This window comes from Etheostoma spectabile, chromosome 9 (assembly GCF_008692095.1).
Source record: "Etheostoma spectabile isolate EspeVRDwgs_2016 chromosome 9, UIUC_Espe_1.0, whole genome shotgun sequence".
NCBI lineage: Eukaryota > Metazoa > Chordata > Actinopteri > Perciformes > Percidae > Etheostoma > Etheostoma spectabile.
In genome coordinates, this window is record NC_045741.1 from 34,283,572 (window position 1) to 34,306,136 (window position 22,565).

At 42.3% G+C, this 22,565-nt stretch overlaps 2 protein-coding genes across 5 annotated transcripts in view; both read left to right on the plus strand.

Moving 5' to 3' along the window:
- Window positions 1-6,363, plus strand: part of LOC116695435 (guanine nucleotide-binding protein G(q) subunit alpha) — a 40,327-nt gene extending 33,964 nt beyond the window's left edge. For both annotated transcript variants that reach the window (XM_032525691.1, XM_032525690.1), the window contains exon 7: window positions 1,646-6,363. In XM_032525691.1, the coding sequence (XP_032381582.1) occupies window positions 1,646-1,836 (191 nt within the window). In that variant the 3' untranslated portion in view covers window positions 1,837-6,363. The remainder of the gene's footprint in view (window positions 1-1,645) is intronic.
- A 1,166-nt stretch (window positions 6,364-7,529) lies between these two features.
- Window positions 7,530-22,565, plus strand: part of tle5 (TLE family member 5, transcriptional modulator) — a 42,501-nt gene continuing 27,465 nt past the window's right edge. For 2 of the 3 annotated variants that reach the window (XM_032525823.1, XM_032525824.1), the window contains exon 1: window positions 7,534-8,472. In XM_032525823.1, the coding sequence (XP_032381714.1) occupies window positions 8,446-8,472 (27 nt within the window). In that variant the 5' untranslated portion in view covers window positions 7,534-8,445. Of the gene's footprint in view, window positions 8,473-22,565 lie in introns of all 3 variants that reach the window. The other variant, XM_032525825.1, reaches the window with a different exon arrangement.

The window sequence follows — 22,565 nt, forward strand, 5'->3', positions numbered from 1 at the left end:
ATGAACTATGATATTCTGGCCATGGGTCACATCTCTGGTCCTGGTCCAGGCTTTGGTACAGCAGCTCCGTCTCCCACGCTGTTACTCTACCAACTGAAGTTAGCTGCATTCAAAAACTTCTTCTGTGTTCTTCGCCGTAGCGGCCGCGATAACAGTTACCCGCGGAAACACTGGTACAAATACAGGTTTGCCCCCTCATACTTAACAATATACAGCTGTGTTAATGAAAAATTAAAACTGTAGACAAATATCAGAAGTGTGGACCGGTGGCCGCTGTGTGGCGGGGCGCGGAGAGTAAGACGAGAGAGCGTAGAAAGATCCAACACAGGCACGGCTTTACAGATGAAATGGGTCATGTAACGCAAAATTAAACCGTATCCATATAAACAGCATTGCAGCGGATGCGAGGACATTAGCACCGGTGCGTCCTAGAAGAGCTAACAGACGCTACTAGCTAACAGCTAACAGACGCTAACTAGCACCGACTAGCACTGGTCACTGCTGTTGTCTGAAAAACAACAAATGGGACAAAGTGTTGCGTTTACTGGTAAACTGGTAAACCTTGAGACTGACGTATTACCGACTGCTATCTGTTGAGTTTTCCTCACGCTACTCTGTCCTCTGGGACTGTCTACATCTAGAAACTTAGCTGCACGGGGTGCAGTGAACTACTCTGACTGGCTCATGAGCAGACGGCTTTATGGAGCGGGAGATTGGCTTTGCAAAAAACCCGGAGCGTTCTATGAAATGACGCTTTATAAAAAATAATCGCTCGATCACGCAAATTTGATCGTGGGAAGTCCAAATCGTGATCGCAATTAAAATTCGATTAATTGTGCAGCCCTACTATAATGTTAGCTGAGCTTCTTTTATGTTAGCTGAGATTTTAAAGGTCCTTCACTGTACACCAAACTGGCTGTTGGCTATCCCAATATCATTATTTGCACACACAGGCAGTAAAGTTTCTCTTATATTCTTGATTGTAGAGTGACACCCTGTGGTTATAAAGCTGTACTACAGTGCAAACTGATACTTGACTGAACATGGCAGTTGAAAGTTGTTTTTTTCTTAAAAGATGCTCATATTTGTTAACCCATAATAAGAAAGGCTGTAATGAAATATTGATAAAATGACGCAAAAGAACCTTAAAGGTCCCATGACATGGTGCTCTTTGGATGCTTTTGTATAGAACTTATTGGTCCCCTAATAATGAATCTGAAGTCTCTTTTCCAAAATTCAACCTTGGTGCAGAATTACAGCCACTACAGCCAGTCCCACAATGAGCTTTCCTTAGTATGTGCCATTTCTGAGTCTATAGCTTTTGAGGAGGAGAGGCGGGGGGGCAAGGTGGAGGCTGGGGGTGTGACCAACTGCCACTTTGATCGCTTGAAAGCCATGATGTCTCTCTCATGGGGGGCCAAATTCTCTGGGTGGGCAAAGCCGAGAAAGGGGAGGTAACCTTGCCCCGTATTACCTCATAAGGGGCAATATTCCAGATCGGCCCATCTGAGCTTTAATTTTTTCAAAAGTAGAGCAGGATCCTGGGGGAACTCATATTAACGTTACATAAAAAAACAACTCAAAGTGCAACCCTAAGGTGATGCTCAATTAGCAGCTAAAAATATTGGTCTGTTCTTCTTCCCAGGCCCCCAGCGGGATGCCCAAGCAGGTCGGGAGTTCATCTTGAAAATGTTTGTGGACTTGAACCCAGACAGTGACAAGATCATCTACTCCCATTTCACATGTGCCACCGACACAGAGAACATCCGCTTCGTCTTTGCCGCCGTCAAAGACACCATCCTGCAGCTCAACCTCAAGGAATACAACCTGGTGTAAAAAGATAAATGAATGAGAGAGTGAGAGCGAAAGTCCTGCACACACACACACACACACACACACACACACACCACACACGCATAATGCAGAGTCCACTTTTAGAAACACGCACATCTGCATGAAACACACTCTGCTCAAAGAGTTAAGCATTGCTTCATCCTTTACCAGACCAACACTATTGATGCTCTGTCCTTACGGTTCAGTTCACTTAGCACCTTGGTTTTCCCTTATTTTAAAAGAATGGTTATCTGTTTCGTGGCTCTAAAAGTGGCTTGTCTTGTGCAAACAAAGATACAACACTCTCTCCATTCATTCCCCTCTCTTGAGGTTTTGCTCTGCTCCGGGGCTCCTCTTGGTCCTCGTTCGAGCTTGGGCGTTGCTAACGTTTTTTTCTCTTCTTTACACTACAGTATCACCAGTGCTTGTGTGTTTGAGGTGGGTAGAGGGCCTTCTCTGGGTAAAAAAAGCTTTTTCTTATTTAACCCGTGCATGCTACACACTACAGGACGAGGGCATGAGGCTAGGCTGCAGACCCTGGACTCTGCTTCTCTGCAAAGGGTAACTAGTTATGATTATAGGAATATATTATCAGGCAGTGCAGGGGTGCAGTAAGGTACTCGGTTCCCCTGGGTCTTGATTCGTGTATTTGATTTTTGTTAACCCTGCCCCAAATCAGAGCACAGAAGCTCTGTTGAATGTAAATCAAGTTTTCATGGGCTAGACAGAGATGACTACACGTTCTCTCCAAACCGGAAATAGTTGTAGCTATGTTGTTCTTGGTTATATTATTACTGCTATTGTTCTCCAATTTAAAATTGAATTGAAGAGGACTACTCGAAGGAATCCAACGCTCCTCTTACACTTACCCTCATTTTTAAGTGTCAACATACATCACGAAACAGAATTAAGGTTAACACTACTGGTATTTTCACACTCCTGTCATTTTGTCTTATCGCCAAATTAAAAGCACCTATGTTTGTTTCTGTAAATATATTTACTTTGCCAGTATCCTGTTCATCCCTTACCTGATTCAGATACTAACAAAGCCTATTAGAAAACTGGTATTGGCAAAATGAAGTGCTTAAATAATCAAGTGGATCATTCAGATGTTGATGGCATAACAACTCACTTTGTGTGAATGTCAACTGTTGAATGTCTGAATCAAACATGTATTCTTTGCTCCCTTAGATGGTGCCAATAATCTCCCTGTACACAATGTGTGAATGATAATACCAGATTAGTAAAGTGCAATAGTCAGTTGTAGATGAAATAGTGTTTGCGCTGCCAGTTAGCTTAAGTTACAAATTGGTCTAAATCATCCATATGGCTTTTCACCGTAATCCACTTTATTTTGCCATATTATTCGGCTAACCTTTTGATAAACTGTAATGAATTAGCATATAGTAAATAGTTCTTTTTTGTATGTCTAATTTATCAGTCAGATCCACGTAAGATTTTATACTGCTGTAAAATATCAAAACTATTTTATGGACACGTGCTATCTTTCTAATGATATTTCATATATTGTTGCAGTTCTGTTTTAAGATGCTTGGCAATGGGGGGGGGGGTGGGGGGGGACACTGTTTCCATGTCGGGTTTGTGCTTTATGCAAATAGGAAAATGAAAACAGACAAAAAACTTAGTGGTTGAATATTTACTGTTCAAGGGTGGTTGCATTTTTTTGTTGTTGAATTTTTAAGGATATGTGTTGGCTATTGGTACCAATCCCATATTGTGTCTCTTGCCTGTTAGTAGTTTAAACGTTGATAGATGCCTATTATTGTCCTCACAATGTAATTCAGGTAAGTTTTCATAACTTTTTCATCACAAGGGCTACTACTAGCAGCTTTGGTCGAAATGAAAGGACTCTATGGAAGGCATAGAGCAAAAGGTGCAATTAATTAACAGGGGGGGGGGGGGGGGGGGGGGGGGGGGGCATGAATCAAGAGTGTGTTGACATCCTGTTGAGGGTGGTTGCCGCAGGTTCAGTGAGGGAGGAATGCAGCCATCCACAGAGGCTTCATGACATTCCCAAGGGAGGTCTGGTGGCTGTTTGGCTCTTTGTTCACTATCTTGTTGCCTTTAGAGGAGGAGAAGGGCTAACGTCAAAAGAAATGGGGTTTCCCAAGGTGCAATAGCACATTTTTAGTGTCCTGGCTATTGTTAATCTAACCATCCTTTAACACTCATATAAATTCTGTGTTGATCTTCTTGGCTTTATATTTTCCACTATGTGGCTATGCATATTTGGTTTATCTTCTCATTGGTAGTGTTTTCATGTTTGGCTTTGGCTGTGTCGGAGTCAGAAAAAGAGGAGTGCTCGGGACATTTTGACCTTTTTGTGCACATTGAAAGAGCTGGAGGATTAAACAGTAAAGAAATTATTACAGATCCTGCTGTACTCCCTCAATGTCTCAAACTGTTTGCCAAAAGGTTTAAAATTAAAAAGACATCTTATTCTCTATGGAAAAGCTGGATGTTCTGCTGAGTGCTAAGGAAATGCACTCACATTGTGTATTACTTGGCCTTGATTTTAGTCACATGCACCCAGTAAGAGTAATCTTTACATTTCTTGGGCAAGTGTGTACATTGTGTTGATAAAGCCATTATCTTGTGTATTTTGTGCATCCTAAAACACTTAAGGAAGGGACATGTAGGCTGAGTGCCATGATTTATATGAGTTGAAACAATATTGGAGATGTTGCAAAGCTCTGACTGACAATTCAAGTCATTTGGGTCTGAGATCTTGTTTTTCATGTAGTGGTAGTGGGTCGATCATTGGTGCGTCAGACAACATTTAAAGGCCTTTGCTTGATCAGTATGTCCCGTGTATAGCTTTATGATTTTCACACACGCTAACACAAATTAATTTTTTGGATGTCACCATACAGTACACTTTTTTTTAGTTTTAAATGATTAAAGCTTATGTATTATAATATGTGGATAAATAAACTAGATGACAGAGTTTACCCACGCTTGGAAAAGAGTATGGTGTTCTGCTTCACTGCTATCCATTTCCCTGAATGTGGCTTCCAACCTTAAGGGCAGGTGTGCGTGGGGTCTTTTACCTTCCATTTCTTATAGATGAGATGTTGTGCAGCAAATGGACTTGAATGGACTGCTATGAGGATGATAAACCAAATGAAGGTGACCACTGCAGGGACTGGTGTGAGCGTGAAGTTGTACTCTTTAAAAACGTTATTGCATCAGTGTTCACATGCTGATTACATGTGAATGTCATGCCTTGTCTGCTTAGCCCCTCACAGCCGCATGGCCAACACAGAAAAAGTTACATTGTTACACTACCAGCGATTAGAGCCAACAGCAGAGCTGGGTCATTTATTGAAAAATTCTTCCCACTGATTAGTACTGTATTAGCTTTATTCAGTGTAGAACGCATTGTGCAAATTCACAATTTGTCGTACACTGTCCCAGAGATCTGTGGTAAAAAACAAACGGCTTTTGTCATTATGGTGTATTTTTATTTTTTTCTCCAAATGAAGCTTGTGTGTTAAGCCTCAGTATTAATGTATTTATTGAAATACTTGCCAAGTGAAGGTACTGAAATGGCCATTATAATATTTTGCTGGTTATAATCGCGAGTGAGTGAATGAACATGCTGTGTGTTTACATGTCTGCCATTCTCCGCTCTCTTCTTTTTTCCCTTACTTGATTGGACTGTGTATTCTTTCCCTGGGTCGAAGGCACTGAAACTGCACCACTGCAATGGGCCTGCATTCATGCAACTTAGATGTCCGTTCAGCTGCGCTCGTTGGTACTCTGACGTGTGTGTGCGTGCGTGTGTATGTATGTGTATACTTTTGATGGCTATTGTTTATGCTTGAGATCCATTCTGATTAGAGGCATGGACCTACGGTAATATTAAAAGCTATGTTTGCATCTTTTGTTTCTTTTGTAAGGTTGACACACCTTAACACATGTATTTAGGACCACTTAAGATGACACTTTTTTTTTTAAGAGTTCAAATAAACTTTGTGTAGTGGTGTACAAATTGAAAGTAATGTATTTTTGTTTGATCTTTTTCTTCTTTTTTTTAACTATACCAAATGTAAATTATGTACAATAAGTGTGCCAATCCCCTTTCTTTGTAAAGCCCAACTCTTAACAAGTGCCAATGTTGTGAAAAATGAAGGGGCCTGTGAATTTCATGGTCCAGTTTTTAAAACAAATAAACACTTAAGTATGTGATTAATAAACAAAAAAAGGACAATTTTATTCTATATTTAAGATTAACAATAAACTGCTGTTTTTAAGATAAATGTCATTTTAATTGCATGTGTTTGTCAGGTTAGGGAGAGGGTGGGTGGGTGAGATACTGTATTCATGCAGCACCCTCGTGAAAAGGGTCCTTACGGTTATTGATTTACAGTATTTTAGCCATATTTCTCTTTTGTATGTTTCATTTCAACCACTGTTGCCTGAACCTCATTCAAACATGAAAATGATTTTCATAGCCTTCTCCTTTTAAATGTTTTAAATTGGAATAAAATATGTTCCTATACTCTCTCATTGCATCCTTGTACATTTCCTTTGCAGTGAGCATTAGTCTTCTTACATATTGTGATTAAAAGATCATGAGACTTTTTATGTCCACTGCTACAAGTTGTGAATACTTTGAGCAACTGCCACAATTTTTCAGACCACTTGAATTCCAGTTAGCTGTTGGGTTTCTATTCATTTCAGTACAATGTTTGGATCGAGACCATTATCATGCAACATTTACAGGTATAATTTGTATTAAATGGGCTACAACATGCACAATACTAGTTTGTTTTCCTGTACCAGCTAATGCTGTGACTGTCTGCAGTCCTACCAGCTTGTAAATGAATGTGAACATAGAGTTGTCATCACTGATGGAAAGCAATACTCAAGTTAGACAGAATGAGGTAAACATTTATTGGAAAGGTTTGTGAAGCAACTTGAACCAAAAAAAGTTAAATTGCTAATACATTTGTCCGTTTTTTTTTTAGGAGATCTGGCATTCAGTGTTTTAAAATAAATTTCCAAAGCAACACGAGGCAATAACCAGCATAGCCTAAACATACATAGGCCTACATTTATTTCAGGTGAGAGAAGTTCTCAGTATTTCTAAAATTCTTGTTAAGGAAAAACTAAATGACAGTCTGCAATAAGGATTTGTTTCTGGTTTTTTAAAGAATGGCATGTTCAGTCAGAATCATTTTGTGAGAGGTTACTACCTACAGCATTATTAAAGGCTCAAACCGCTATAAACTGTGAAATGGTATTTATATTTGTACTATGTTTACCTTCATGTGTTGGACGTTTAGGTTTTTTAAGATTATTTTTTGGGGCTTTTTTTTCTCCCTTTAGTGAAAGGAAAGGTGGGAGAGAGATGGGGGGGATGATACGCAGCAAGGGCCGCAGGTCGGACTCGAACCCGAGCCGCTGCAAAGGACTCAGCTCACATAGGGCGCACCCTCTTACTGGGTAAACTAGAAGTTGCCCCAATTTGAATTCTTAATGTTATTAATGTAGTGGCTTGACCCCCGTGCGTATTGTCAAGTGCACTGATACAACCATATCATCCCTCCTGTGACCGTGGTGAGCTGTCCACATGAGGCGCTAGCTGCCCAGACATCAGCCGGCTGATGAGGTAGATCTGCGGCGTGTAGATCTGCGCGGCACCACGGCGGTACCCGCTCATCTAGCTGCTTTGTGTCTTTGTGGGGCGTTCAGCAGCACATTATCGTCGCGTCTATCCACAGCTCCAGGAATGGACTGACTTTCTAGCTTCACCACCACTGACAAGTCCACTCTGTTTCTTCACGACTCCTCGGATAAACGTTAAGAGTTTAACTCAAGCCTGGGATCATTTTAATTTGATGTTGATTAGCCGTCCGAGCGACACAGATTGTCTTTTCACTCGCGCGACTTATTTTTAGCCGCTGGACGAAACTGGATTGAACTTAAACGAACCCGCAGACATTTTGTTATTTCTGAGAATAAGAGCGTTTTTTTTTCTCCCCCCCCTTACTTTTTCATCAGTCGCAGCTGGCTGAAGCGAGCGAACGGAACGCTTTAAAGGACCGCCACAAGGCGAAGGAAGAAACAATAACCCTCTCTGCTCGCTAACTAAATCCAGACCCCACGGTGTTCCTATCGTTTTTAATTTACACGCGTTGAGCTCGCATCGCTGCCGCTTGTGCGTTAAAGGCGGAAGGCTTGCAACTGCGATGGATCATTTTGACTGACAGCTTTTGAAGAATTAGCTAGCTTAGCCAGTGAGGAACCAGCACTGGTCGTGGTTTCCTGTTTACAGACGCAGTAAATACGGGCTCGGGACAGGTAACGTTACAGCTGAATGGTCTTGCATCAACCAGACAAGACACCGGCACTTTTACCTCGCGAACGACGGCAAAGTACATCACTTATATTCGGCTTAATTTTTCAGTGGGGGTCGCTGGCTACCGTTAGCTAGCTAGCTAGTCATCCTGCTACCGCTGGACAGCTCCTGTGTAAGGCAGGGCTAACGTTAGCTTTGGACAAAGGACCAACGCAGGGAAAATATAAACACAGGGCACTCAGTCGATCGTGTTTGGGAAGGAAAGCAACAAACAAGGAATTGACATGATGTTTCCACAATCAAGACACTCAGTAAGTGGATTTTAATTTGACATTTGTTCAGAATTTAGGTACTTGCTCTACAGTAAGCACTAACTGATTTACCCAAGCAGGTTGGTCAGGTAGGGAAATCAGCATGCAACTTGCTTTTTTTGGCAGTATATTATAATTTAAACCGATGTGTCATAAGAAACAGGTTTCGTTTTGGCAGTAATAACGTTGGAGGATTAGAACTAGTGTTCTGGCAAGTTCTGCAAAAGATATGTATTGGGGGTTTTTACAGAGACCCCCATGGGAAAGAAAGCCATTGTATTTCGAATTTTTAACTGTTAAACTTGTTCCAGATGCTGGCATCCTCCAAATCAAACAACTATAACGAATGCTGTCATATTTCACAACCATATGAATATTTACAACCTTGGGTTAGTGTATTTTCAGTTGGCCGCATTTCCCAAAATGCCAAAACCAGACATTTGTTTTCATGGTTTTGGCTGTAGTCAAAATAAAAGTGGTGTCGTCACTGTCATGTGTGGTTGTTGAGACTCAAAACTCACTGCACAGTATATTGTGCAGGTGGCTGTTTTTTTTTTTTTTTACTGTAAAAGCGCACATTTCTGTTCCCCCAAATTTTAAGTTTCCATGGTAACAGAAACTAAGTCCGGGGCATGTATTCATCAGTGATGAGGGCTCTGAGCCCATTGGTCAAACGTTTATGTTAAGTCCATGGCAGAATTGTGTTACGTGTCACTATTGAAATATCCAGTGGTGTCAGTCCTGCTTTGGAGCAGTGACACTTTTAACCAAGGATAACAAATGTGTGTTTCTGGTTGGGACCCAGACTCAAATTGAAAATAGAAGCCACCTCAATTGGTTTCTTATGGTGCCACAAGAAACCTGCCAGAAACTAAAATATGGGGGCTTACTTGTATTTTCATCTTTCCCTTGGAAGGGCAAATCTAACATAAGGCGTTTGTGTCAGTCCATCACAGGTAAACACAACTACAAGAAGACTGTTGTGTTGCCAAGGACTGTGCCCTCTGCTTCTCCCTGGCAACGTCTTGTTGCCACAGCTAGCTCTTTTACTGCTCAAAGCAGAAGAGTTGTTTGCTGAAGCTAGAACCTTAACGTCTTTGGTGACATGAATGGGTTTGCCCTTTGGCAGTCAGTCGGTGGCAGTCTGATTGTGGCCAGCCAGTTGATGTGTGTTCTCAGTTCTCAGACTAGGGAGCAGAATGTGGAACCTCAGGCCTGGATTGTCAGATGAGTGAAATCCTGTGTAAGCTGTGTGTCCTACTGAGTTTAACTTACCATAAGTGTTTTGAAACGGATAATCTAAAATGATGCTTGTTTTTTTTTCCATCTGCAAATTAAAAAACCTCCTACAGTTTTGGCGGATTTCTCTGTAACTTATCCTCAATCAAATATCTGTCACTATATTAAATGCAATCCTATCACCACTCCTTTTTAGATGAAAAAGAAAAACAGTTACAAAAGACTTCAGGTGATTTCCATACTTCAGTTCAACAATTCAACAGTGGCAATTTCATATTAGCAGTAACATGGTTTGAACAGTAAGCGTAAACAGTTTTTATTTTGGTCCCTGTCAGTAGTTGCCATGTGTTGATTGTGAAGTATTTACCCACTGAATGAGGTTCCATGCAAAGTTAAGTTCTTTTCATTTTCTAGTTTAAGTTATTGCCTCTCAAGGCATTGTGGGATAGCAGGTGAAAAATAAAGCTGGCCCACTGAGAGGAAACCTTTAAGGCTACATCCATAATTACTGTTTTTTTTTTTTTAATGAAGAATATCTCTGTCCTCACAGGCATTTTTTAAAACTATTTTGTCCATACTAACACACCTGAAACACATATCACAGACCACTCACGTACACTGGGCATGCATGTGCCGGTGTAAACGTGGTGTAAGGGTGATAACATCAGCGTCGGGACTGAGTGACCATTTGTGTCCAGGTCTCCGTTTCTGCCCATCTAGACTAAAACACAACAGAGTTTTCAAACTAAAACTGAGTCTGCAGCGTTTCCAAACGTCTCCATTTAAGGGGATTTGGAAATGCGGGAGTAGTGTTGACGCGAGGCGTAAACATAGCAAGAAATATGCCTTTTACAACAAAGACGTAGTAGTGTGGAAAGCTTTATTCTGTCCTCTGTTCTCCTGAGCCGTGCGCTCTATCAAACGCGCAAAAGAGAGGACGAGGATGGTAGAGTGATCTTAAATGACAGCAAAACAGTGTAGAGAACATATATGTATCTTTTCTTATTTATTTTTTTATTCCGCTAAGGCGTTGTGAAATAAGATGCTGGTGGGCAAAACCCTGGACAGTAGAACCTGTAGTTCATATAGTGTTTTGGCAAGTAAATCTCCCTTGTCTGTGTGCTAAAACCAAAATGTGTGTTTACAGTAATGACAAAGAATCCATGTTGTGACGGAAAGTGACAACACCGGTATACTGCCCACCACTACTTCATGGCGTTTTTCCATTACATGGTACCTGCTCGACTCGGCCGCGGTGCCTTGTCCTCCTTTTACCATTGAAGGAGGCGAGCGTGGCTGGTCGTCACGGCAGGAAAGTGCCGTGACCTAACGCAACACACACACAGATGTGGGTGTGTTGTTTATGATTCTCGGCATGTGGCTGTTGCCAGAAGACAAATTTAGTTTCAAAAGAAGCTGGGGGCAGCAAAAAAAACAAAACAACGCTGGATAAACTACTTAAACACGGCAGGTTTATTCAGGACGCCCCCGTCTGTGACTAGCCATGATGACGCAGTGATTAGTGACGGTTCCTCCGACCAATCAGTAGTCTGCAGGTTTTCACGTCACCTTTTGGTATTGCCTCAGATTGCTTGGAACCTCGACTAAGGTGGTACAAAAAAAAAAAAAAAAAAAGTACCTGTTAGCAGGTACCAAGGACTTTTATTGTAATGGAAACCAAAAAAGGCGAGCCGAGGAGGTACCATGGAGTGGAAAAACGCCATTGCAGGCAGTGGTCTCTTGATAGGCTGAGAACTCTATCACCTTCTCCAAGGTGAGAGCAGCTGGGCCACTCCACTCCTGCCTGCCTGATAGGAGGTTATTTTTCTAATCCAATTGAGTGCCCTTATGCTGCTTGATTGGAGTATTAAGACCCAACACACAGGATTAAAAATGTTCTTTGGGAATTTAGGATGTCTCTTCATTCATTCTGCAGCTGCTTTAGCTGTAACCTGCTACAACAAGCCATTTCCAACCCTCCACAAATAAACCTTTCACTGTGGTATAAACATAAATATACAGTGAACACACACACACGCACACACGCACACCACACACACGTCTTCCCTCTTAAAATCTCCTTCCTCCTCAGCTGCTGTCACAGGGGCCCGAGGATGGGGAGAATGTGTGACACTCATATAGATATGAGTGTCAAAGATAAGGAGCTGGAGGATGAGAGAGGAACAGCACTGCCTCATAATGACAGATCTTTCAAACTGACTCACTCGGCACCAACTCTGCTTTCCTTCCATTTTCCTTTGTTCTCTCTGTAGCAACATTAGTGTTCGAGTTCCATATGATGTGAACAAAAGCGGTGCACTCTGGATATGACCAATCAAGGATCCTGTCATGTTTGATGCGTTTAAAGCAGTTGAGGACTTGCAGAGGAATAATGTGAAGGTGTTTCCTGTGTGAATCATAAAAGATGTCTTTGCTTGGGCACAATTTATTTTGGTAAAGTTTATGTGAAAGGGCCTTGTGGCTTTTAGCTGAACACTGGGTCAGGGAATGTTTCCCCATTTGGATGGTGCTGCTTTTTTCCAGAGATGCTCATTACGGGTTTACCGCCATCTTTCACAGTTGACATTTTGTTTTTGTTATTGGCATGCCGAGTGGAAGGGCTTACCTTTTTATAGATTTTTTAGGATTTTCTTTTTACAAACAGTAAATAAAGCAAAATTGCAATATTGTTAAATTATCTGGGAAACAAAATGAATAAGCGACAATTTTGTTTATTTCAGATAGTTGTCCAATTTAGACACAAAGAAGACCAAGGTTTAAAAAGGATTTATGTGTCTGGTTAGTCAATGGGTGCATTTTAATCCACTGTCACAGGTTATGGCCACAGTTCATTGGTTTAATAGGAAAAAGCCTCATTTGATAGCGACACAGTGCCTGACCCAGTTGATAGCATTTGCCATATTGTTTGGGTGTTGATTAATCCTAATGCAGCTTCAACAAAGCTGGCCGTGGCGTGAAAGTGGAGCAGCAGAAAGGCTTGGTGCCAAAGCCGGAGAGTAGCGCAAGTAATATGGAGGCAAAATTACTCCAGTCCCCTGAGCCCTTGCTCCACTGTAGAGATGGCCACAGGTTGTACACACACACACACACACAACACACTCCCTCCTCCTCCTCCTCCTGCTTGTCTCCCTTTATCATGTGCTTCCTCCCAGATCTGATGTAGTGGTGGGAGGGTCAGGGGCAGAGGGTGCACAGGCATTATTAAGCCCACTTGAATTAACAGGACAGCCCCCAGCCTTTCCTCTAAAGCCTCCAGCTGGGGGGAGCTTAATCCCCATGGTCCCCTGTCTCGCCCATTAAACAAACTCCCTGGTGTGTGTGTGTGTGTGTGTGTGTGTGTGTGTGTGTGTGTGGGTACTAGAAATTGATGCATGCACACAAGAAATCATGAACATGGAATCAAACTCCAACATACACTTTAGCTCTCTTCTCTGTTGGTAATTATTACATAGATAGAAATAAAAGGATTTTTCCCTTTCACCTATCAACAGGAAGGACACACATACACAGAAACATTCTTACCAGCCTCAAGAGTCTTATCTGCTTTTTGTATCTGGGGAGCAAATTGAATGTGGGGCTTGACACACGTAGGCCAGCAGATGTCTGGGTCGTTAAGGTTAGGCCAGCTGATTAGCATGACAAACAGAGCCCCCAAATACCCCCACCCCGCAGGAGGCCCTGCTATTGAGTGGCCATGTTGAGGCTATGGGTCACAGGTGATGTTGATTTTTGTGAAGGGCCACCGTGGATGATTGTCAAAATGCTTTGGGGTTGGTTGAAAGGGAGGGATGTAGACTGGTGCAGCCCTAACCCTCTATACCCCACACACACACACACACACACACACACACACACACACACACACACACCACACAACACACACACACACACACACACACACACACCACACACACACACACACACACTTGGAATCAAGTATGCAGAGTAGATACATTTGAGTACACATTCAAACACTCTGACTTATACCCCCTTTATACAGCAGGCCCGTGCACCCTAGGATGCATGCACACTTTCTTTTAAATAAGATTTGTTTAGGCTTTTATGCCTTTTTATTAGATAACCCCATTAGAGAGATGGCAAGAAACATGGGGGAGGGAAGGAGAGCTGCAACAAAGGTTTCCCAGCTGGATTCTAACCGGGGTCGGCATCTTAACACCTAAAACACAGGGTGCCCCAGGTAAATTCCTACGTTAGCAACCTGTGCCGATGGCGTCACGGCCCTAAATCCAACTTGTATTTGCGAGCATCATTAGGCACTAACGTTACTAGTTGAACTATTTCTTAAAACCGTAGCTGTTCTCTGAATGAAAATGCTTAGCTCTTTTATTGATCAAGTAAGTTAGTGCCCACGCAGGATAACATACATTTCTCCGATCATTCTGAAGCTCACACTAAGTGCTTTCTCATCAGTCTGTCGGGTGCAGCAGAGACAAGTGCGACACAAGTGGTAGAATTTGGTATACCGGTTCGGTCCGGTATTTCGCTTGATGTCACCAGGCTAAGCCTCTTTCCACCCAAATTTTGCATAAATTGAAACTGAATTTCCAGAGAATATGCAAAATAAAATGCAAATGAATATGCCTTTCCAATCACTACCATTATGCAGATATGAGGAGTTTGGTGCATCAAGATCAACAATGGGTTGTAGTCTCTTGTCTTGTCCACACAGATCTTTATGTCTACCTCAATTTTTCATTTCTTTAGTGGCGCTGAAGCTTAAGTGAACGTTTAAGTCACATGCTTCATCCACGTTATGATGTATTTGATGTATAAAGTGTGTTTCCATAGCACTTTACCACATTTTGCTTTTACTCAGATTTTTTTAATACTCTACTGTTGAGGTACTCCACTTAGTGTTTAAGTGTCAAATATAGTAGTCCAAACACACCCTTTATGCACCATCAATTTGGAGTTTATAGCATACACCAGAATCAAGGTGACAGAAAACATGTCACCACTCTATGAATGATGCAGTCTCTGCTGTGCCACTCACACAACTTTCACCGTGTGTTAATTTATTGTGTTGGACAGAAGTAACTGTAGATGAATCTGTATGGACTCTTTAAAAATCTACTCAGTAAATTTAATTTGCAGAATAAAAGACCACATAAACAAGCAGTGGCATATTACAGTACAGTACATTTTTAAGTTGTATCTTTACCTCTTTGTCTGCTCGGGCTGTTTTGCCTTACGTAAAGTACAGCAGCAAATTCACCCGAAAGAACGTGAATATAAATAAAAAGCAGATGTCAACTGAGTCGTACCCTGTTTTTGGTTTTGCTCAAGTCCATGAGAGCTACTGATGTAAATATCTCTGTTTCTGAGGCATTTATGGACGTGTGTGTGTGTGTGTGTGGTGTGTGGTGTGTGTGTGTTTTGTGTGTGTGGTGTGTGTGTGTGTGTGTGTGTGTGTGTGTGTGTGTGTGGGGTGTGTGTGGAGAGAAGAGAAAAAAGTAGAATGGTTATGATTTTGTGCTTGTGTGTGTTTGTGTGCACGTTCACACACGCAATCGAGGGCTCATTGGGTGTTGTGTTTTTTTTTGTGTGGGAGTGAGGATGGTGGGGGGGGGTGGAGTGTAGCGGCTGCATCAGTATTCAGCAGTGGCTCCCTACAAGGAGTGTGTGGGAGGTGGGAAGGAGTGAGGGAGGGAGGGAGGTGGTTGTGGGTGGGGCAGCACTTCCTCAGAGCAGAACGGTGCAATGGGCTGGAACAAAGCGGCTCGACGGGGGGGGCTGCCGGATTGGCCCTCCCTGGCCTGGGCCCCTAGACTTGCCAAAGTGCAAGGCACTGCACCAGTTTAGACAAGTGAATTAGCTGCTGTTTGTGTGCCTAAGAGCAGTAAGGCCCGGATTGGAACAATATGCCACCTCATCTCCACCAAGATCCTTCAGACACCATGAGGATTCACAGCAAGGCTATAAAACCTCCCTCGTTCAGGAAGGGGGGGGGGAGAGTGAGGACAGACGTCCACTATGAGACAGGACTAGTTTCTATCGTCTTGTATTCAGAATACATGTTGGCAGGTGTTGTCACCACCCTGCTGTGAGGGGAGGTCGGTGCCCCGCTAGTCCTGAGTGCAACCAGTCCCATCCTTTTTAAATGTGCTTGACGGGACACTCGGTCAACTGTGCCACTCAGGCTGTACAGACTGAAAATAGAACTGGGTTTGATTAAAAACCCTCAGGGCCGCAGTGGTGTGTATGTGTTGCTACAGGTAGCCTATCAGTGAGTTATAAAAAGTTATCCAGGAAATCCATATTTAATAATATATTGATTAGTTTGGAGGATTATCAGACACCCAAACAATGCACAGCACTATACTTATTAAGACATTTTACAACAGGAAAGTTACCATCAATCACTTTGTAGAGAGCAAGTGATTGATAGGGAAATTGCCAAATAACACTTTCCATGGTACAAAGTGTTCTACCAGAAATGTGTACCTGCATTTATTCTGCCAACGCAGCTGGTTGCTGGATGAAATGACTTTGCGTTGTTTCAAAAGTTGTGTATTTTATAGTTGTCGGCCACATTTGCAGGAGGAGTGAAAAGCCTGCTGTCATAGAGAGGGGCGAGACGTGATAATCGTTCAAATATGGGGATAACTGCACACCCTTTGGGGCTTTCTGTCCTTAAAGGGATTCATCGTGTTGCACCCGTTTGTACATACAAAAAGTGACAGAAGTAGTAGTGTAAAGAATTTCAAATAAAGAATGCAATAAGCAAAGTTCAAATACTTCTAGTCATTTGCTGCGTGAAACAGACTTGCTTGTTGGGTTGGTTGCTTTTCAGAAAAGTTAAAAAAAATGTTTTTGCATTCACCTAACTTCCAATGTATGAAAACTGTAGCGGGAGGGGGCTTCAGACGCTGTTCAACCATCTGACGAGCACTTTTTTTGAAGCACACTAAAACTTTAACCAAGGTTATTTTAGTTTTGCATTTTTCCTTAGTTTTTATTTTGTTTTCAAATTCAGTTTAGTTGTAATTAGTTTTTAAAGCGGGTTTTCTAGTTTATCTTTTATTTTTGGAAAATGCTTAGTTTTTATTTGTTTTAGTCTTTCTTTGTAACATGGGTCATTTGTCGGAATTCCAAAAGCTCAGACAAAGTATTGTTTATTAGTAACTCCACAAATCATCATACAACGTATTCAACAATAACACCAGCACATCAAATGTAGCCTACATATGGTCATCAATTTGTAAACCGTCTACACAAGACGCCGCAGTAAATGCAAAATGTGTAAGTGACATGTTCCAGGAAAAAAAAAAACGTAATAGCTCACAGACTAAAGAAGACATATATGAACATGTGTTTTGAACTTTGGTTTGAGTAAAGTGAAGTCAATCAACTCACACAGTTGTGTAGACATCCCAGTATTAATCCACATATTAACCCGCGTTCCCTCCCGCGTTTGGTGTTCCTGCGTATTTACTAACCACCTATCGGGTGGCTGGCGTCTCCCTTAGAGATAGGGTGAGAAGCTCAGTCATCCGAGAGGAGCTCGGAGTAGAGCCGCTGCTCCTTCGCGTCGAAAGGAGCCAGTTGAGGTGGTTCGGGCATCTGGTAAGGATGCCTCCTGGGCGCCTCCCTAGGGAGGTGTTCCAGGCACGTCCAGCTGGGAGGAGGCTTTGGGGAAGACCCAGGACTAGGTGGAGAGATTATATCTCCAACCTGGCCTGGGAATGCCTCGGGATCCCCCAGTCGGAGCTGGTTGATGTGGCTCGGGAAAGGGAAGTTTGGGGTCCCCTACTGGAGCTGCTGCCCCCGCGACCCGATACCGGATAAGCGGATGAAGATGGATGGATGGACCTATCGGGTCGCCAGGTAAAGCCCGCCTGTAGTGTTCTCTGTCCTGCGGGTGTCTCTGTCCTGCTGCCTGGGCCTGTACCCATACGTCCACGCCCTGTACGAGGGTTAGCTTCGTTAGTTTTGGGGAAAGGGGGCTTTGCTTTCTCCTTTACCTTGTTAAGGTAAGATAGGTTAGCTTCCCTGTGCACGCTTCTCAAATGTACTTTCACATTTGTGGGATATTTCCCTGTAATCAGTTGTCCATATATTTTACCACCTTACACTGCAAGGCACCTGCTTTTATCTGACAAAGTCATAATGAAATAGGACTCTGACACTTTCTTCCGACTTTCGTTTCCGCCATGATGACAGGCGAGGGGCACAGACATGTTGTGTTCAATTTGACAAGAAATGTCGGAATTTCTGGGTTCCCAGTCAGAAACTATACATGTCTACGGTTAATGTCATGTTTGGAAAGCTATAACGTTATTTGCTCTATGAAAGACATAGACAAAGACGCAAATTAAGGACATTTACTAGATTTTATTTTAGTTTGTTTTGCAGACAGACATTACAGTTTTAGTTGTGCCTCATTTTTTATTTTCATTTCAGTTAACGTGGATGTTTTTTCCCATCTAGTTTTTGATATTTTGTTTGTTTTCATTAACAATTATAACCTTGGCCTTAACACACCGTGAGCACAGAGTCAATGCACTGGTATCATTGAAATGAATGAGTCTTTTTTTTTTTTTTTTACACTGTACTGTTCTCTGTGTTTGACCGTGTGAAACCTGATGACATTTCATTATAATGTAGCATAATATAAAAATAAGATTGGGGCTCATACTCCAATTGAAATAGCTTGGATTGTAGTCGAGGGAAAAAATAGCTCTACCTTTTAAAACTTAACTTGCGCACAGCCTCAGTTGAGCAGTTGAAACAGAAGTTCCCTGTTGTCAGCCATATGCCGGGAGCTTTCTACTTTCATTGTCCACTTAATTGTTGCAAACCTTGGGACTAATCTTCCTTTCTTCCCTCATGTCTTCCCTCCTTTGCTGGCTGTTGTAAGTAATAACCTTTGGTTTTTACAAGCAGGCATCAATCATCTGCCCAACCGTACTGGGTGTAATCTTAAAACCCCCCCTTCTGCGAGGCTGGCTTTAATCTTAGACATGGTCTCCAAACCCACAGTCCTGTCGGCTCAACTTTCCCCACTCTTGACAATTGCCATTCCTTGGCTTTGCAATCTCTGCATATTTTCTGTGTGTGTCTTCTTCGTGCCTGCCCCGACCTTGTTTCTGGTGGTGTGTGTGTGTGTGTGTGTGTGTGTTGTGTGTGGTGTGTGTGTGTGTGTGTGTGTGTGTGTGTGTGTGTGGTGTGTGTGTGTGTGTGTGTGTTGTGTGTGTGTGTGTGTGTGTGTGTGTGTGTGTGTGTGTGTAAAGGCAAACCATTTTTATGCATCGGTTTCAGGGAAGTGTGCCTTAAGTGTCATGTTTGTGTGTGTTTGGACTGCGTGCTTGGCTGGCCTGCACAGGGGGTCAAGACAGTTCTGCAGAGTGGGGAGGGAGGCCGAGCCATGCCAAGCCTCTGTTTGCAAGGGCACTTCACTCGAAGTGATAAAAGTAGAATAATCCCCTTAAAGCAACTTAACGAGGTCAAATCTGTTGGGCTGCGGGGGGGGGGGGGGTGTAAGACTGCAGAAATGGGGGTAAGCCTTGGCTTGGTTCGTGAGAGATAATAATCAAAATCAAATTCCTGACCCAAACAGGATTAGGTTCTCCCCGCGGTCTAAAGCCCCTGTCCAGAGCGGCTGAAGACACAATCCTATTCCTCAGCCTCCTCAATCAACACACACACACACACACACACACACACACTGAGCACTGAGCACTGAGCAGCTAACATAGCAAGGCGCACTTGGCCCAGACAGAGTTGGCCGGGGAGAGCTTGGATGGGGGCCAGTTAGCCCTGTCCCTCTCTCAGATCACCGGGCACATATGCTTTATTTCTAACACTAATCCGGGATATTTAGATGGAATTGTTTGGTTGGAGCTATTCTTAGATGGAGGATGTGATCTTGTTTGGTGCTGGTGTATTAGCAAAAAGCTTAAGCCCTAAACGTCTGGCTTGGTGAATCATGTCATGATGGGTTTTTGCTGAGAGGCTTGCCCACATGTTAAACACATACCCCATGTGTTGTATTCACCAATACACAGAGCCAGCCATAATTATCCAGGGTATTCAGTAGGGTAGAGGAAATGGGCCCTAGAAAATTGGAATATCTTTGGTTAGACTTTTAATAATGCTTTACATCCAAACACCACTAGATGTACCTTTTTTTTTTAAATAAATACTGCACTCACATCTGGGCTTTAATTTACCCTGTAATTTCTAATCTCACCACAAAACTCAAAAAAGCTAATGATTATTTTGCTTTCAACAGAAGCTTTCCCATCTTCGTCATTGCGTTATCTTTTGAATGATAATGTGTCTGTGTCGTAGATGGACAGAGGAGGTGGATGGCTCACATGGCATCCGTTGGACTGTTGCTATGGAGCAAACAGACAGCCTGTCGTTGCGAAATAGGCCAACTGCTCGTCACTGTGGATCTTCTGCATTCATTTAAAAGTGGGAGGGAGATAACATCCAGTCATTAGTGAGTGATTACAATGCCAAGGCCTCATCCCTACCTCCAACACACACACACACGCACACACGCACGCTCCAACAGATATGTAACCAGTCAGGCAGTGCTCCAGGAAATACAATCCCCACTCTGCTGCTACCCTCAGGCAGGATTTATACTGAGGAGGATGTTTTGCAATGTATCCTGCTGTTATTGTCTGTTTGTCTGTGTGTATTGTAATTGTGTATATGTGCTTGTGTGTCCAAATACTCTCCATATGTACTATATTCTTGTTATGTTGGTGTGTCTAATCACTCGGGGTTTGTGTGTGAACCCCCCCAGTAATCTCCATCCCTTCTCATTGCCTTTGTCAACTGATCTATGGAGCAGAAACGGCCTTAGCCTTCTTATTTAAAATAGACATGTTTCACAGTAGATTTCACATGGATTGGACCAGATGATGAGGCCAGGAAGGGTGGGGGGTGTGTGGGGGGTGACGATGAGTGGGCTTAAGGATGGTGGGTGGGGGATGGGGGTGGGGCAGCAATTTCCTGAAACGATGAATCCCATTTATTCGCTGAAGACTGTCTCAATTGCCTCACCAGCGCACAAAGCTTTTTAATGCTTTAATTACGTCTCAAAGGAGCAGGGCAGAATCAATTAGAGATTGTCCTACATTTAGGTGTGTGTGTGTGTGTGTGTGTGTGTGGTGTGTGTGTGTGTGTGTGTGTGTGTGTGTGTGTGTGTGTGTGTGTGGTGTGTGTGTGTGTGTGTGTGTGTGTGTGTGTGTGTGTGTGTGGTGCTGTTTTATCCTTGTGTATGAATCATGGCAGTGAATATTTGTTCTTCTGGCAGACGAGCATCATCCATAGAGGCTTATCACACCCCACACACAAACACACCTATTCAATGGTAAGGTTTTCTGTTTTGCTCTAACGCACACATATCGTTCTCTGGACATTCACATTGTCTAGGCTATTCCTCTGTAACAAACAAAAGACTACACACACTGACATGTTAGCCTAGCCTCTTTCTTGCACAAACACATTTTCACTCACACAGCATGTAGGCACCTTTTTTGTCACAGCAGATGGCATGTGTCACAATATTACGGCAGTATTTCATTAACATTATGGGCATCCATCTGTTGTGGGCTCTGAGGCCCCCATAGAGCACCTTGTTTTGGTCACTGACTGAGAGAGGGATAATAAACATTGTTAGCTGTGTATATTGCATGGTGCCTGGGCAAGCCTGCAAAGTCTGGTTGTGTAGTGGTAAAAGTATCATGGCAGGACTGTGAAAATTGTCCTTCAAACTTGTGCACTTTGCAAGACGTTTTATCCACGATTTAGGTTGCTTTGTGATGACTTTGATTTAGAATGACAGAGGGTACTTAGTAGAGCCCGACCAATATATCGGTGGGCCAATATTATTGACCGATAATTAATATATATATATATATATATATATATATAATATATATATATATATATATATATATATATATATATATATATATATATATATATATGCATGCCTTTCCAGAACTGGATTGTCAACCATGTTATGAGCGTTGGCGTTGCATAGTTTGTTCACCAGAGGGCGCTCTACAACGTCCCTGTTGGCAAGTTTGTATTTTTACACAAATTTTAATATTTTATTTATCAGAACTTTATTTTATTTTAGTATTTTAGTTATTTTACAAATGACAAATGTTCAGGACATCTGTTTATGTTTTGTTACGTGTTTCTGGATTTAATGTTTTTAAACATATATCGGCCAATATGTAGGAACATTGGATTTTTAAATAACCAAATATTTGTATAGTATCGAACAAATTTTTGCACCGTATTGGGCTCTAGTACTACATCACAAATTCATTGGTTGGTGTAGTGAGTTCTCCTAGGTGTAGCACTTTTGTGTTTGATTTTGAGTGTTTTAATAACAAAACGATTTCCTTAAATTGCCCGGTTCCCTTCCCATCCTGTTAGCAGGGTCATAAGCTACCATGTACATTAACATCTCCTCCGGCCATGCTTTCAAATCATTGCAAGCTAGTCTTGGGCCCGTGTAAAACGTTTTAAAATGGTTTGATATAGGCCAAAAGAGTTCAGTTTCCTTCACAGTGCCGCTCGGCTCGCTGTCAGACACTAGCGGCTATTAGATTGTTTGATATGTCATATTATTGTTATGTCATATTGCCTATTACCAGTGTTCGGCAACCTATCAGAAAGTTTAGTTACCAGTTATTTATTACTACGCAATAACGTGCCTCTGCAAAATAGCCTTGTGAAGGAACCTGTTTTTGTGGAACATGTGTATGTTCAAAAGTTGTTCAGTCGTAATACAGAGAACTCAGATTGGGCAGATAGCTAGCTGTCTGGATTTATCATGC